This window comes from Triticum dicoccoides, chromosome 5B (genome assembly GCF_002162155.2).
Source record: "Triticum dicoccoides isolate Atlit2015 ecotype Zavitan chromosome 5B, WEW_v2.0, whole genome shotgun sequence".
In the NCBI taxonomy this organism is placed as follows: Eukaryota; Viridiplantae; Streptophyta; class Magnoliopsida; order Poales; family Poaceae; genus Triticum; species Triticum dicoccoides.
Window position 1 is genome coordinate 436489649 of NC_041389.1, and position 17752 is coordinate 436507400.

Genomic DNA, 17752 nt, shown 5'->3' on the forward strand with positions numbered 1-17752 from the left:
GTGAACCAAATAAACTTGTACAATGGAGTCTGATGTACCAGCCTATGTGGCGCGCTGATTGTGTTCCGGGTGATTTACCCGAGCACCGTTAAGTTATAAAGCAGTTGCTTTGCCCTAAAAAACATCAATCTTGTCAGTACTACCTCCGTTTTCAAAATAACTGAAGTTCGATCTGATTTGTTCTAATTCAAACTTCATTAAATTGACCAAGTTTATATGAAAATATATCAACACATACAATACCAAAATTGCTTCATTAGGATACATTTGGATATCATATATACTTGATATTGTAGGTCTTTGCAGATTTTCTATAATTTTTGTCAAACTTTAACAAACTTGACTTAGGATAAAACTTCAATTATCTGTAGACCGTGTTAGTTCTAAAACGCCATCTATGGAGGACACAGAAGAGGAGAAGAATCCACGGAGGACACAACATGCATGTGACCAAGGTTAGATTCTGCGGCCAAGTGCGTGCGTGCGTGCGTGCGTACTCAGGTTAGTTGTGAGAGCACAAAATGGAGGTTAAACTGATCACCGGAGAAGGCTAAATTATGTGGAGTAACTAGTTCCAGAGACTGTCTATTTTAGTAACCCCGCAGCAAGCGCAGAGTTAGACCAGCCTACCTAATTACCAGCATGACACAACCAACGTAACCGACCATGCAGCTCAGCCGTGAAAAGGAACCGTGAAATTAAACCTCCCAGTCAAAAGCTATATTTAGGATCCATGCAAATGTTTGACCAGCCAGGATCCCCCACATTGGTTCTGGTTCACTAGAATACCAGACCAGGATTACTGCGGACGCAAATAAAAGTGAAATTTCGCTTATTTACCATATGATTGGTAATTAAATTAACCGTGCCAGTGTTTTTCAGTTCATTTATTTATTTACGGGCAGGTTGCATCCGCATCCGCGCCCTAAACCTGAAAGTCAGAAACGACTCTACGTGTAACCCGCGGGGGCTGGGTCAGGCCGACACGGACGTGGATCCGGTCAAGGACGGGGACGGACGGCCAGGGGCGCCTCCACGCGCGCCATCCGACGGCCCGCGCGCCCCCATATCCTCCGCCGCCGCGTGCTTTATTTAGCCACCTCCCTCCCCCCCTGCCGCGAGCTGCTACTGCTCCTCCCTCCTCCCTCCTCCTCCACCTCTTCCCTCCCCTCGCCTCCAAATTACTATCTCCGTCGGACGCACGCACGCGCGCGGAAAGGTTTGGTTTTGCGGTGACCATGCAGGCGGCGACGGTGGCAGCGGCGGCGAACGGCGGGGGCGACGTGCAGAAGCAGCAGCAGGTGGGGGCGGCGCCGCTCCCGGCGGTGGCGGCGCTGGCGCCGCCGCCCCATTGGGTGGCCATGCCGTTCGCGCCGCCGGGCGCCGCGGCCATGGTGGTGCCGCACCAGATGGCGCCGGCGCCGCCCCACCAGTTCGCGCCGCACTTCGTGCCGTTCCACGCCGTCGCGCCGCCGCCCCCGCCGCTGCAGCCGCGCCCGGCGCACGTCGCCATGGGCTCGCCCGCCCCCGCCGCGCAGCCCGGCCAGGAGGAGAACAAGACCATCTGGGTCGGCGACCTCCATTACTGGATGGACGAGAACTACCTCCACACCTGCTTCGGCTACACCGGCGAGGTGAGCACGCCCGCCTCCCTTCCTTCCTCCCCCAACCCCAGATCTCGCCCACGTCCACGCCGCCCCCGAGCCAAAGCTGCCAAAAAGAGACACACCGTCTCCCTCTCACATACCCCACTGACTAGGAACCCTTTTCTTGGATGTGACAAGCCCGCGAGATACACTAAATGTGTGGTTAAATCACGCCCCATTCCACGAAAAATGGCGACAGGTTTCAGAGGCGCGATTCGTCTCTCGGGTTGCGCGAGGTCGGGGGAGAGAGAGAGAGTGGCGGATCTTAACAAAGACTGGGTAGAGGCTATAGTTGCAGGCCTGCAGTGGGTAGCGCAGAACGCAGGCGCGGGCAGCAGTACAAATGATTGGGTCACTGTGCGGAAAGAGGAAATGGCCGAGCAACCGCTGGGCACCCCGGGAGGCGTGGATCTGCGGCCTGAAACTGGAAACTCGCAGTCCCCCTAGATTGGCTGAGGCAACGCAAGATACCCCTATCCCTTCCCGTGCTGGTCATGGGGATATGCTTGGTCTGATGTGCCAGGTTGCCTACCTCGTAACGGCAGGATTCCTGGCGCACCATGGCCGTACATCTGTTTCGTCCCTCATTGGCCCGTTGTTAGTTTTGCAGTTTTGGGGATTGGGATGTGCTGATTAGGTGCTTGTCGATCTACTTCTTGGCAGAAAAGGAGAACATTTACATTAATTTTCTCAAACTACGTTCAAAACCTGTTAGGACTTTACACTTAAGAAGAACTGAGCTCTGAATATTCATCTATTTTAATAAGAATTGAGGGTTTCCGCTTGAATGGAAGAAGCACCTTTTGCTATTCCCTTTTTGTGTCCATTAACATAGTAAAATGTCATCAAGCTGAGCTTACAAATGATTTCCTTTATAGGCTCCAGTTTCATGTACTGTCTGTCTTTGCTGCACTTCCATCTTCATCATTTTGTAGCAGCTAAAACGTGGCGCGGCATTGTCACCTCCAGAACAATGGAGAAAGACTTGATCAGACATGGGGTTTATATGAGGACAAAAAAGCTCATCGTTTTTAGCAGCCTTAAACCGAACGTTTTACTGGGCTGTTTCGCCAGCCTGTGTCTTGACAATTGAAAATTTGAACTGTCCAGTCAGTTGAGGAACATAAACTGCATTGCAATGTGTCTTCTTATGCAATTTACAGTTCTTACTATCCAAACTCAAACTTGTACTAATATGTATGATTATGATGTAGGTTGTCGCAATCAAGGTTATTCGTAATAAGCAAACCGGACAATCAGAAGGATATGGATTTGTAGAGTTCTACAGTCATGCTGCAGCTGAAAAAGTACTTGATGGTTTTGCTGGGCATATAATGCCAAATACTGACCAACCTTTTAGGATAAACTGGGCATCATTTAGCATGGGGGATAGGCGCTCGGACATTGCTTCAGATCATTCCATATTTGTAGGCGATCTTGCCTCTGATGTCAATGATACTGCATTGCTAGAGACTTTCTCCAGCAGGTACTCCTCTGTCAAAGGTGCAAAAGTTGTTATTGATGCTAACACTGGTAGATCCAAGGGCTATGGCTTTGTGCGGTTTGGAGATGATAGTGAGAAGACAAACGCCATGACTGAGATGAATGGAGTGTATTGCTCAACTAGGCCCATGAGGATTGGCCCTGCAACTCCCAGAAAATCTTCAGGTTAGTTAACAAGTTTCTCAGTTCCTATGTGCTCTGAATTAATTATTGGCCCAACTGAATGGAGGTTCCTTGATTTGGTTGTGTTCTTTCCCTGTTAATTTACGTTTTCTTTTGAGATAGTCTGAAACTAAATCCACACAACCCTCTACCTATATGCAAACATATAAGCCTGGCTGTTGTATTACTGATGGGGCGAGATTCCAATGATTTTAAAACGTGGTTAAAGGGGGAAGTTCCCTCCCTTAACTGTTCGTTATTTGGGTAGAAATGAGACCTTCCTGTGGATCGAATGCGGGTGGGCTAGCTTACACCCATAAGCTCTAGCCATCCGAGCTAGCGCTGATTCCAATGATTTTGATTTTAACAATTCATAGAAGTTCTGGTTTCCAGGTGGGACTACTTTTAGTTAGTTCCCTGCTCTTTAGCATCTCTTTGCCACTTTAACTTGAAAGTTTCACTTGTACTTAATCACACACCTGGACTTGTTTACATTCAGCATTTGTTTGGGAGGGAGATTCGTTCAGAATATAGTTCACACTTAACACTATCTATGTAGTAGAAAACTGTTTTTGCTCTGCATTCATGCCTTGCTGTTTCTCCGCACTACCTTTTTGGAAAGTGGGTTTATATTGGTGATAACGACATAAGTTCATATTTTAGAGAATATTATTGATTAGTCAAATAAAATCTGAGAACTTGTGAATTGCTATTAACATTATTCTTCTATAGATAAAAAATTCTACAGAAACCATTTAATGTTGTTTGCATAGCTGTGACTGTTTCTGTTTCCTGAAAAAATGTTGGTGTAGGTACTTCTGGATCTACTGGTTCATCTGCTCGATCAGACGGAGATTTGACAAACACAACTGTGAGTACAGATGCATTGGCTGTAACTTATGCAATATACATTGTTATAGCTTTTCTTTTATCACAGTTGTTTAATTGTCCTTAGGTATTTGTCGGTGGGCTTGACCCAAATGTTAGTGAAGATGATCTTAAGCAAACCTTCTCCCAGTATGGCGAGATTTCCTCTGTGAAGATTCCAGTTGGGAAACAGTGCGGGTTTGTGCAGTTTCTTCAGAGGTATGGATATTAGCCGTGCACTTTTATACTTTACGGTTCCTCCCCGCATACAATTTTTGTTTGGTTAAATTGCCTCTGTCACCATGATGGAATCCGACCGATTAATGGTGTCAACGTTTTTCCCTTTCTCAGAAAGAATGCAGAAGATGCATTGCAAGGGCTGAACGGGAGCACCATCGGGAAACAGACCGTGCGCCTTTCATGGGGTCGCAATCCAGCAAACAAGCAGGTACCATCATATGCTCTTCTTGTCATACCTCCCCAACAGTAAAATTGTGCAGCCAACATAACCCAGGAACCTGACGCTACTGCATCTCTTCTTTGCAGTTGAGGAGTGACAACGGCAACCAGTGGAACAACGGGATGTACTACGCGCCCTCGCCCTTCTACAACGGGTACGGCTACCCCGCGGCACCGTTCCCTGACCCGGGCATGTACGCCGCTGCCTATGGCGCTTACCCCGTCTACGGGAACCAGCAACAGGTCAGCTGAAGATCGGAGGATCACACGCCCATCGATCCCTCGACAACAACCCGAGGCGCGCACGCAGTAGCTGTAGCTCTTGCTAGAGAAAGAAGGTAGACGATGACGGCTTCTTAGGTGAGCTAGATGTAGCGACTGGTCATGTAAAGTACATTACTATTACGAAGAACTAGCACCACTAAGGCACCTAAAATGACTCGACCGCCATGGCCGTCTAGCTGGATTGTTCTAGGGAAAAAAAAGTTTTGGCATAGAGCTGCAATATAAGGTAGAACAATAATCTATTCAATATCTTCTGCGCGGTTTCTGATCGATTTGGCATTTTTGGAATTTGATTTCGAACTGATGTTGAGCTGAGCAAGTAGTGCTAGCTGTTAGAATATGTTGCAAACAATCAATAGCCCATCCCAGCTAGCAATTTCGTCACATAAATCGTGAGATGATTTGTTGGACGCTTGACGATAGTTTTGGCCTCGGAAAGTCAGCTGAACGTATTTTATAGCTAGTTCGATGAGATTTCCTTTTCCTCGTGTTGTGCTATGTCAAATATTGGTACAACTATTATGAAGCTAATAAGGAGCATCAAACAAAGTAGAATCGACATTTAGTAGTAGCCCGCCTCTAGGGCTGTACCAAAAGCTCGTAGCTCACGAGTTTAATGAGCGCTTGATAGTTCGGCTAGTTATGCTTGTGGCTCGCTTCTTAATGAACAAAGCTAATCATCAATTTCAGCTTGTTAAGCTTAACAAACTGAGCTAACGAGTTTCATGAGTAGCTCGCTAAGCTTGTTAGTAAAAACACAACACATATTTCATCTTACATGACAAAATTGATGTAGCACCTCATCCCATCTATTCAATCTAATCTAGATAGGAGGCAACAAACTAGTGCATTTCCTTTTGTAGTCACCATCCTTTAAAAAAAATCACATCTACGCACTCATTATGTAGATTGTAACACATCAAAATTTATTAATAAGCGCTCACGAGCTTCAAACAAACCGAGTCAAGCATGTCTTTTGCTCGTTAATCTTACCTAGTTTAACGAGCCGAGCCTTAAGAGCTTAACGAGCACGAACTTAACGCGCCGAGCAGCTCGCTAATCCACCACTGCCGAGACCAGAAATAAAAAGGAGACGACGTTTAAGAGTTCGTGATAATTATTAAAGGCAACAGCATATTATATGCACGATTACATGGCTGCACCCTTGACGGCACACAGTGTGTGGTTCTTAAGCATTTCATGAACACGATTTCTACTCGATTGGTTCACATGTTTTAAAGCATCTCCAATAGTGGTCTTAAAAAACACGTGCGGGGTAAAAGTGGGTTTTAGCGTGTGAGGGGCGGTTTCGCACACTCCAGCGGGCGCGGGAAACTCATGCGCGTGGGAAAAGATCGCACACGCGTGCGAAAAAGCGCCCGGGAGCGCGCGGCGTCCGGCGCGCTTTATAAATCCAGCGTCCGCCACGCGCCCTTCTGCCGCTCTTTCCTAGCCCTTTCTCGTCGTTGGGGAGCTTTGGGCTACCGCGGCGTTCGCTCGCGCCCCTCCGGCGCCTTCTCCGCCGAGATCCGGTCCGGCTAGATGCGCCTCGGCCTCGGCATTTTCGACAACACCCACGAGGCCGCCCGCACGTACGACGCGGCGGCGTGGCGCCTCCGGCGGCCTCGACGCCTCGTAGAGAGATGGATTTCCCCAAGATGGCGACGCGGGAGCAGGCGCAGGAGCTCGCGACTCCCCCGCGGCTTGTCACCGACGAGGACCGCCACGACAACCGGACGCGGGAGCGCTGCCTCGGCATTGCTGAGATGGACGAGGAGGCCATGGCGCTGTACAAACCGCGGCCAACGTGCGGGTACAAACGGACAAATGTCCGTTTTCGGTCCGCTTTTGACCCATTCCGGCCCAAGTTTGGGCCGCATTTTCGGCCAAACGGACAGCGCGCGGACGGGAGGACACGCGCCCTTGTCCTCCCCTGACCCGCACGTCGGAGACACAACCCCATTTCTTCCTCCCCTTTCGTCGATCCGCCCTCGGCCCCTCGCCATCGCCGCCGCCACACCCGTCATCCACCTTGCTTTGCCCGTCGGTGGAGCAGCCCCTTTTCTTCCTCCCCTGTCGTCACTATGCCCTCCGCCTGCGGTCTTCCACCTTGCTGTGAACCAACGACCTTGACGTGCCCTTTCCGGTTGCGTCTCCACCACGACAGCAAGGTGTTCGACGCTTTGCTCGCAAGGTACCATGGGTAGCGGAGATGAGTACTTCTTTCACAACTTCATTTGTTCATCTGATGATTCGTCCTCGGACGATGATGACATAGTGGTGACATCATTGGTCGTCCATGACCACATCAGTAGGATGCGGCCTTGGTTCAGGGGATCAATCCCCGGCCATGCCCCGGCCTTGAAATGCAATAGGGAGAAAGGGCAGCACCTCCTCTATTCCAATTACTTTGAGAGAACCCCACTCTACAAACCGCATCAATTTCGTCACCGCTTTCGAATGAGGAGGCATGTCTTCAATCGTATTTGGGAAGGAGTGGTTGCATATGACCCATACTTTGAATGCAAAGAGGACGCCCTTGGCAAACTTGGCTTCTCTTCTTACCAAAAATGCACTGCGGCTATTCGCATGCTTGCATATGGAATCCCCGGTGATCTTATGGATGACTATTTGCGTATGAGTGAGTCCACATGTCTCCTCTCAATGTATAGTTTCTGCAAGGCCGTGGTGGTAGTGTTCGGTCCTGAATACCTGATAGAACCAAATGCCGCTGATACAGAGAGGTTGTTGACGATTAATGCCGAGAGGGGCTTTCCGGGCATGCTTGATAGTATCGATTGTATGCATTGGAAGTGGAAGAACTGTCCATTTGCTTGGCAGCGACAGTACAAGGGACATGTAGAAGGTGTCGATGTCATACTTGAAGCTGTGGCTTCACAAGATCTGTGGATATGGCATTCTTTCTTCGGATGGCTGGTTCTCACAATGATATTAGTGTTCTTCATCATTCTCTAGTGTTCTTCATCATTCGCCACTGCCCGAATGTCAACTTTGAGATCAATTGCCACCATTACAACAAGGGATATTATCTAGAAGATGGTATCTATCCCTAATAATGTTTTAAATAGCGGGCTATGGAAAAATAGCGGCGGGCCTCCAGACCAGCTATAGCGGGCTATTTGTGAAGGCAACCATTTAGCGGCACCCTGCTGAAAAGGCTATATAGCGGACTATAGCGGAGCTATAGCCAGCTATTTAAAACTATGATCCCTAATGATCTGTAAGACAATAGGCTTTGGGGGGGAACCGGCACAACCCTCTAGGGGTGGCCTATCACATATATATATAATGAGGTGGTATACAACGTTACAATATACACATGTAAATACAGTCTAACACCCTTCCTCAATCTTAGCCACTTTCTAATGAATCTAGAAGGGTAAGATTGCGCCTGCAAGTCTCAAACTGTGGCAAAGGCAATGGCTTGGTGAAGATGTCAGCAAGTTGATCCTTGGAAGAAATAAACTTGATCTGTAGTTGCTTCTGAGAGACACGTTCACGCACAAAGTGATAGTCAACTTCAATGTGTTTCGTTCGGGCATGGAATACCGGATTTGCAGAAAGGTATGTAGCACCGATGTTATCACACCAAAGAACAGGAGGCTGTGATTGGGGTATACTTAACTCCTGAAGCAAGGACTGTACCCAGATGATCTCTGATGTGGCATTGGCCACAGCCTTATACTCGGCCTCAGTACTGCTACGCGAGACAGTAGCCTGTTTCCGAGCACTCCAGGCAATCAGGTTAGAGCCAAAGAAGACAGCATAACCCCCCGTGGATCGCCTGTCATCCGGATTGCCAGCCCAGTCTGCATCAAAATATGCTGAAAGACAACTAGAGTCAGACGGCCGAATATGCAAACCATGAGCCACCGTGAAACGAATATAGCGCAAAATCCGCTTAACAGCAGACCAATGAGTGTCACGGGGTGACTGCAGATACTGGCAGACTCGGTTAACAGCATAGGAAATGTCTGGTCGCGTGATCGTCAAGTACTGGAGCCCACCAACAATACTCTTGTACTCTGTCGCATCAGAAGAAGAAAGAAGCACACCATCAACAGCATTGAGCTTATCAGTGGTAGACATGGGTGTAGTCGTCGGTTTGCACTTAAGCATCCCAGCTCGCTGCAACAAATCCAGAGAGTACTTCTTCTGCGTCATAACAAGGCCAACATCACGAGAAGTAACCTCCACACCAAGAAAGTAATGAAGCTTCCCAAGGTCCTTGACCGCAAAATCAGCACCAAGTGAGCGAACAAGCGCAGTAGCAGCCGACTGAGAGGAGCTGACCAAAATGATATCATCTACATAGACCAACAAGTACATAGTAACCTCAGGCCTTTGAAGTAGAAACAATGAGGAGTCAGCAGTTGATGATGCAAAACCATGAGCACGAAGAGCCATTGCAAGACGAGCATGCCAAGCACGAGGAGCCTGCTTCAGACCATAAATTGCCTTGGACAGACGACAGAGATGATCAGGGCGATCCGGATCAGAGAAACCCGGAGGCTGGCGCATGTAAACCTCCTCCGCCAAGACACCATGAAGAAAAGCATTTTGAACATCAAGCTGACGAAGAAACCAACCTCGAGTAACAGCCAGAGAGAGAAGAAGTCTGATGGTAGTAGGCTTGACCACTGGACTGAAGGTATCTTCATAGTCAAGTCCAAAACGCTATCGAAAACCACGAGCAACCAGACGAGCCTTATAGCGCTCAATGGACCCATCAGAATGCCTCTTCACTTTGAAAACCCATTTGGAATCAATGACATTTACCCGTGATTGTGGAGGAACAAGAGTCCATGTCTGATTGCGAAGAAGCGCTTGATACTCCTGCTCCATGGCCTCTCTCCAATGAGGAATGCGCATAGCAGCTTGATACGTGCGTGGCTCAGAGGATGGGTCTGCGAGAGCAGCAGACATGCACGCCGCTAACCAAGCAACTGTGCCATCGTGACGTTGCTTAGGCTGAAAAATGCCACTCCGACTGCGCGTATGTGGACGTAGAGCAGCAGCAGGAGCCGGCGGAGGCGAAGGTGACGGAGACGTGACGGTCGCCGGAGATGCAGGAATCACCTCAGGCGAGCTCGGGATAGACGACTCCGGGCTGCATGGCGAAGACTGGCCCGACGACAGGGGCTCAGAGGCCATGGGCGAACCGAGAGTGGGCGAGGCCAGCTCCGGTGACACCGGCCCAGACGGCCTTGGCGAGGCGAGAGCAGGCGAGGTCGGCCCTGGTGAGAAGGGCCCAGACACCCTGGGCGAGGCAGGGGCGGGCGAGGCCAGGCCTGGTGATGACTGCCCCGACGCGGACCGAGGAGGCCGGCCCAGTCGGCGGGGTTGCAGGGCGCGACGATGGCGAAGGCAGCCCAGAAGCCAGAGGCGACCGGGCCAGGACGTCGATCGGCCGTGCATGAGCACGGAAACCGAGGCCATGCAGGGGCGCCATGTGCTCCTCATGCACAACAGAAGGTGCCGAGGATGAAGGCGATGGCGACGAAGAGGAAGATGGCACTTCCAGAATCTCCAAACGAGCCCCACGACCAGTGCCTGCACCATGGTTAGGCAACAATAGAGGAGAATATGCAACATCATCAAATTGGTCAGAAGCAACAGAGGATGAATGCATGACAGGTGGCTCGGTAGTGGACACAGGGAGTTTGGCAAAGGGAAAAACATGCTCATCAAACACAACATCCCGAGAGATGTAGACACGATTAGTGGGCACATGAAGACATTTGTATCCTTTATGAAGAGAGCTATAACCAAGAAAAACACACTTCTTGGAACGAAACTCGAGCTTACGCTTGTTATATGGACGGAGATGGGGCCAGCAAGCACACCCAAACACCTTGAGAAAGGTGTAGTCCGGTTGTTCATTAAGGAGAACTTCAATGGGAGTCTTCATATTCAAAACACGAGTGGGAGTACGATTGATGAGAAAACATGAAGTGGTGAAAGCATCACTCCAAAAACGAAACGGAACAGATGCATGGGCCAAAAGAGTCAGACCAGCTTCAACAATGTGACGATGCTTACGTTCTACTGAACCATTCTGCTGATGTGTATGTGGACATGCTAAACGGTGAGTGATCCCAAGCGACTGAAAGAAGGAGTTGAGGTTGCGATACTCTCCACCCCAGTCCGACTGAACATGAACAATTTTGTGCTTGAGAAGGCGTTCAACATGTTTTTGGAACTGAACAAAAATGTCAAACACATCAGATTTACGTTTGATAAGATAAAGCCAGGTAAAGCGGCTGTAAGCATCAACAAAACTGATATAGTAATTATGACCACTAACAGAAGTCTGAGCAGGACCCCATACATCTGAAAACACAAGTTCTAAAGGATGTTTCACCTCACGACTGGACTCAGAAAAAGGAAGTTGATGACTCTTCCCCTGCTGACAAGCATCACACACTGCTACATCTTTATTACTAGACACACTAGGAAGCTCATGACGACGCAAAACATGCCGGACAATAGGTGTGGCCGGGTGACCAAGACGAGCATGCCACTGTGACGGAGATACCCGAACTCCACTGAAGACGCGAGCGACGCCAGGATGCTCCAGACGATAGAGACCTTGGCAGAGCCGCCCACTAAGAAGAATGTCCCTCGTGCCCCGATCCTTAATAAAAAGATCAAAAGGATGAAATTCACAAAGCACATTATTATCACGAGTGAGTTTAGGAACTGAAAGAAGATTACGTGTCATAGATGGAACTCGAAGAACATTGCGAAGTTGAAGACTCCTATTGGCATGTCTAGTGAGAAGTGATGCTTGACCAATATGAGAGATGTGCATACCTGCTCCATTGGCGGTGTGGATCTTGTCGGAGCCATGGTAGGGTTCACGAGTGTGAAGCTTCCCCATCTCACTGGTCAGGTGCTCTGTCGCCCCAGAGTCCATGTACCAGTGGGGATCAATGGAGTAGGACTGAGTGTGTCCCTGTGGCTTCTGCGGCGGCGGACGATCAGCCATGGCGACCTGACGAGCAAAGTTGCGTGTATCCTTCCCGTCATTGCCGAGACCAAGAAAACCCCGCTGGAAGCACTTGTGACACTTCGAGGCCCAGTGCCCATCGCGACCACAAAGCTGGCACACACGTGGACCGCCAGCCCCTGGTAGCGTCGCAGTAGGAGGAGGGGCCGAGGCGGGTGGTGGTGACTGCCCCGAAGGAGCCCTGGATGAAGCAGAGGAGCGACCACCCTTGGTGGCGGCGTTTGCCGAGAGGGCGCCGTTGCCCCTGGATCGGCGCGTCTCGACTCGTTGCTCAGTAAGCAGGAGGCGTGAAAAGACCTCGTGTGCTGGCATGGGCGTGGAGTTGCCCCTCTCATTGATGATCTCGACTAGGGCGTCATACTCCTCATCAAGACCATTGACAATAAACGAGTTGAACTCGGAGTCGGTGAGGGGCTGTCCAATGGAGGCCAGCGTGTCGGCGAGACTCTTGACTTTGTTGTAGAACTCAGTGGCGGTGGAGTCAAGCTTCTGACACTCCCCAAGTTGGCGACGGAGCCCAGATACACGAGCCTGCGACTGTGCCGCAAACGAGCGCTCAAGAATAGTCCATGCCTCGTGGGACGTCTTGGCGAAGACAACAAGCCCAGCAACGACCGGAGAGAGCGACCCCTGGATGGAGGAGAGGTTCGCCTGATCCTGCCCTGTCCAGACACGGTGAGCCGGATTATAGACCGGACCGTGCACGCTGTCAACCAGCGCAGGAGGGCAAGGGAGAGAGCCGTCGACATAGCCAAGCAGATAGTGACTCCCAAGAAGCGGAAGAACCTGCGCGCGCCAGAAGATGTAATTGTCCGACGACAACTTGATGGTGATGAGATGGCCGAAGTGAAACGGCGGCGGCGGCTGCGATCCCATCGAGGAGACTGGCTGAGGTGAGACCACCGTGGAGACAGTCAGAGGGGCAGCCGGCGCGGTGACAGAGGGCGCGATGGCCGCGGTTGACGCCGCGAAGCCTGCCAGCGCGACGTCCTCCGCCACCAGCGGCGCAGTGACCGAGGGCGCGACAGCCGCGATTGACGGGGCGGCGGCGGTGTGGGCCACAAGCGCCTGCCCGGGCGAAGTAGCAGCCGGCGGGAGCGCGAAGAGGGAGCCGACGCTCCGTGTCCCGATCGGCGCCTGAAGGGAGGCGGCATCCAGCGGCCTCGAGAGAAGTGCCGCGAGGGAGGCCGGCAGAAAACCGGTGGCGGTGGAGCCGGACGCAGCGGCGGACGTCATAGCAGTCGGGCGACGGCGACGGCGGGCGCGGCGGCGGCGGCGGTGGCGGCAGCGGCGGTTTAGGGTTTTTAGGCGGAAGCGGACGTAACCTAGCGTGATACCATGTAAGACAATAGGCTTTGGGGGGGAACCGGCACAACCCTCTAGGGGTGGCCTATCACATATATATATAATGAGGTGGTATACAACGTTACAATATACACATGTAAATACAGTCTAACATGATCCACTCTTGTCAAGACCATACCCAATCCGCAAGGAGAGAAGAGATAGAGGTTTGCCCAAATGCAAGAGAGTGCTAGGAAAGATGTGGAGCGTGCATTTGGTGTGCTTCAGTCTCGATGGGGCATTGTTCGAAACCCTACATTGACATGGAGCACTCAGAAGATTTGGGAAGTGATGACTGCTTGTGTGATCATGCACAACATGATCGTTGAGGATGAGCCTGATGGCAGCATCTACAACCAAGGATTTAATTTTCAGGGTGAGAATATTGAGCCTGAGCACCCACCTCGTGCAACCTTTGAACAGTTTGTCCAATTTCATCGTGAATTGCGTGATCGGAACAGTCATACGCAGTTGCAAGATGATTTGGTTGAACACATGTGGGATCATATGGGCAATCAGTAGGTCTATCGACTTAATCTATTTCCGTGTGCACAAACTTTGAGTGGTTTTGTAAGACTATTTGATATTTTAAAAAAAATAGTTGGATTGTAATAGAAAACTATTTTGAACATGTTATTATGTTTGATTTAAACAATTTTTGCTATGCTTCATTTATACTTGGGCTCTGGCGGACGAGATGGGGCAGAAGATGCGACCGCGCTTGGACGCCCGGCTGGCGCAAATCCAAATCCGGACAGACATGATCTCATTGTCTCCCCCAAACGGACGAAATCCACCGTGGAAGTGTTCCATCGGGGAAGGCGCTGATCAACGCCAAAGCCCGCTTGGGCTCGTAGCCAGGGACCATGTGGCCCGCACGCCTGACGGTCGCAAACACCAGCCCACCCTTGTATCCCTGAACGTACCCTCCAGCCTGCAACAAAGCAGAGCAGCATTGTCACAAGTGATAATCTCCACTAACAACTGCAACGTCAGCGCTCAGTTTACCTCGTTGTTTGCTGTCCATGGGCGCCATGGCTCCGTGACATCAAGTCCAAGGGCATGTAGGGTGTACCGTGGCGGTGAACGGGCATACAGAGTCAAAGTCGCCAGGGATGTGCGAGCAGTTTGTGCCGCATACTGCGGCAACCAGTCAGTCGCACAGGGCGCCCCCCGACTGGGCCGGCCCACACAGGCAGCGAGCGGTGTAAAAATGAAAGGAAAACACGAAGCTTCAGCGAGGAATCGATCTCACGACCGCGCACTTGTAGAGGAAGGTACCTAACCAATACGCCTAATTGATGTTTGCGGTGCTATGGCAATGCGAATACTATAGAACTAGCCGCATCACCAGATCCGGTTGTTTTTTCTTTTTTCGATCTGTTCTTGTAATTTCTGAATATATTTTTAAAAATGTAAGAACGTTTTTTACGAACACACACGATTTTTAACTTTTTTAGCATTTTTTGAATATGTAATCAAATTTTAAAAAGGAACAATTTTTAAGTTGTGGACAAATATTGAAAAACAGGAACATTTTTTAAAATTACGATCAGTTTTGATAAAAACAGACAAGTTTTCTGAAAATGTGAACAATATTTTGAATTGTTGAAAAAAAACTAAAAACATGAACATATTTTGAATTTGTGAACAAATCCTGAAAAAAATGAACATTTTGTCAAATTCCGAAAAAAAATCACAATCATGAACAAGTTTTGACAAAATTCGAATATTTTTTGAATTTGTGAACACTTTTCAAAAAGAGGAGCATTTTTTACTTTGTGAACAAATTCTGAGAACAGGAACGTTTTTTAATTTGTGTTTTTTTAAAACGGGACATTTTTTTAGAATGATGAACAATTTTTTAAAGATGTGATTTTTTTAAAGAAAACATGCCAAACAAAATTTGAAAATTGCAAACAATTTTTGAAACGTGAACAGTTTTTGAAACATTCCAAAAAAATGTTCTTGAACCTGAAATTTTTCAAAAATTCAGAAAAATAGTCTATATTTTGGAAAAGTGTGTATATATTTTGAATTTCTGAACATTTTCATAGACAAGAACATTTTTTGCCTATGCGAACAAAAAATTTGAAACTGCAGAAAATGTTTTTGGAAAACATGAAACTTTTTTGAAGTTGCAAACAAATTATGAAATCGAGAACAATTTTTAAAAATCCCTAACAATTTGGAAGCGTGAATTTTTCTGGAATACATGAACAAAAAATTGAAATCTGATACATTTTCCGAATTTCGAAAGTTTTGAAGTTTTTTTGTGTAATGAGAACAATTTTTGAATTTTGAGAACATTTTCTTGAAAACTGAACATTTTTTGAAAACATGAACCTTTTGGAATTTGTGAATAATTGTTTAAAGCACAACTTTTTTTTGAATCTTGAGAACAAATTTCAAAGCGCAAACAAAATTTTAAAGCATTAACCTTTCTTGAATCTTGAGAACAAATTTTGAAACGGAGAACAATTTTAAAAAGATCCTAACAAATTTGGAAGTGTTTTTTTAATATGTGGATAAAAAATTGAAATCTGGTACGTTTTCTGAATTTCGAAAGTTTTGAACTTTCATGTGTAACGAGAACATTTTTTGAATCTGAGAACATATTTCGAAAGATGAAATTTTTTTGGAAACATGAACAAAACTTGATATTTTGAAAAAGTTTGAAAATAAGAGAGGAGAGGAAAAAGAAATAAAATACAAAGAAAGAAAAATTGTTGAAAAGAGAAATTAAGTTGAAAATGAAAACTGAAAGCAGAAACAGAAAACAAAAGAAGATAAATAGGGAAAAGAAGAAATAAAATAGAAAAACGAAAAAAGAAAAAGAACCAACAAAAAACGAAAAAAAATGGTTCAAGGAACCTCCTAAAAGGTTCCCAAAACCGGTGGTAACCGCAACTGGGCCGGCCCAAATAGTTCGGGGGTGGGGGTTGTGCTAAGCCTCGTCAATTCGCCGCAACATGCTGCGAATAGGGTTTTCCTGAGCAGGGCTCATCACCAATCGCCCCCCTCAACGATTCGTGTAGGTGTGTGTATACTACATATGCCTAATGGCCGCAAGTAATTACATAATTGGCCCAGCCCATATGTTAGCAATTAACTGAAACATCACCGGAGTGAAGAAGCCCATATAACCCAATAACCCATCTATTATTCTGTGGCTGTCTATTATTTTGTCACGGCCCAGTGCCTAATCCATTGAGATCGATCGATTGCGCGGACAGACGTGTGTGCTGCACATGTGTGACGCCCCCGATTCAATCGTACACTAATCATGCACGCAAATGTGTACGATCAAGATCAGGGACTCACGGGAAGATATCACAACACAACTCTACAAATAAAATAAGTCATACAAGCATCATAATACAAGCCAGGGGCCTCGAGGGCTCGAATACAAGTGCTCGATCATAGACGAGTCAGCGGAAGCAACAATATCTGAGTACAGACATAAGTTAAACAAGTCTGCCTTAAGAAGGCTAGCACAAACTGGGATACAGATCGAAAGAGGCGCAGGCCTCCTGCCTGGGATCCTCCTAACTACTCCTGGTCGTCGTCAGCGGGCATCACGTAGTAGTAGGCACCTCCAGTGTAGTAGGAATCATCGTCGACGGTGGCGTCTGGCTCCAGGGCTCCAGCATCTGGTTGCGACAACCAGGTAGAAGGGAAAGGGGGAAAAGAGGGAGAAAAGCAACCGTGAGTACTCATCCAAAGTACTCGCAAGCAAGGAGCTACACTACATATGCATGGGTATATGTGTAAGGAGGTCATATCAGTGGACTGAACTGCAGAATGCCAGAATAAGAGGGGGATAGCTAATACTGTCGAAGACTACGCTTCTGGCAGCCTCCGCCTTACAACATGTAGAAGAGAGTAGATTGAAGTCCTCCAAGTAGCATCTCCAAGTAGCATCTCCAAGTAGCGTCTCCAATAGCATCGCATAGCATATCCCTAACCGGCGATCCTCTCCTCATCGCCCTGTAGAAAAGCGATCACCGGGTTGTCTGTGGAACTTGGAAGGGTGTGTTTTATTAAGTATCCGGTTCTAGTTGTCATAAGGTCAAGGTACAACTCCAAGTCGTCCTGTTACCGAAGATCACGGCTATTCGAATAGATTAACTTCCCTGCAGGGGTGCACCAACTTACCCAACACGCTTGATCCCATTTGGCCGGACACACTTTCCTGGGTCATGCCCGGCCGTGGAAGATCAACACGTCGCAGCCCCACCTAGGCACAACAGAGAGGCCAGCACGCCGGTCTAAACCTAAGCGCACAGGGGTCTGGGCCCATCGCCCATAGCACACCTGCACGTTGCGAGGGCGGCCGAAAGCAGACCTAGCCTAGTGGCGTTCCAGTCCAATTCGGCGCGCGCCGCTCCGTCGCTGACGTCTGAAGTGCTTCGGCTGATACCACGACGTCGGGATACCCATAACTACTCCC

The 17752-nt window shown here is 48.5% G+C and overlaps 1 protein-coding gene across 1 annotated transcript; it reads left to right on the plus strand.

The window, feature by feature from the left end:
* Positions 1–1129: 1129 nt before the first annotated feature.
* Positions 1130–5192, plus strand: LOC119310205 (polyadenylate-binding protein RBP47-like). The gene is made up of 6 exons (XM_037586026.1): positions 1130–1634; positions 2861–3314; positions 4124–4182; positions 4267–4397; positions 4530–4626; positions 4725–5192. The coding sequence occupies exons 1-6, from the start codon at positions 1239–1241 to the stop codon at positions 4887–4889; spliced, it is 1302 nt and encodes a 433-aa protein (XP_037441923.1). The 5' UTR covers positions 1130–1238; the 3' UTR covers positions 4890–5192.
* Positions 5193–17752: the final 12560 nt, after the last annotated feature.

Coding starts and splice junctions, on each gene's coding strand:
- LOC119310205 (XM_037586026.1), top strand. CDS start 1,239: ATGCAGGCGGCGACGGTGGCAGCGGCGGCGAACGGCGGGGGCGACGTG. Junction 1,635..2,860: donor GCTTCGGCTACACCGGCGAG/GTGAGCACGCCC, acceptor ATTATGATGTAG/GTTGTCGCAATCAAGGTTAT. Junction 4,398..4,529: donor TTTGTGCAGTTTCTTCAGAG/GTATGGATATTA, acceptor TCCCTTTCTCAG/AAAGAATGCAGAAGATGCAT.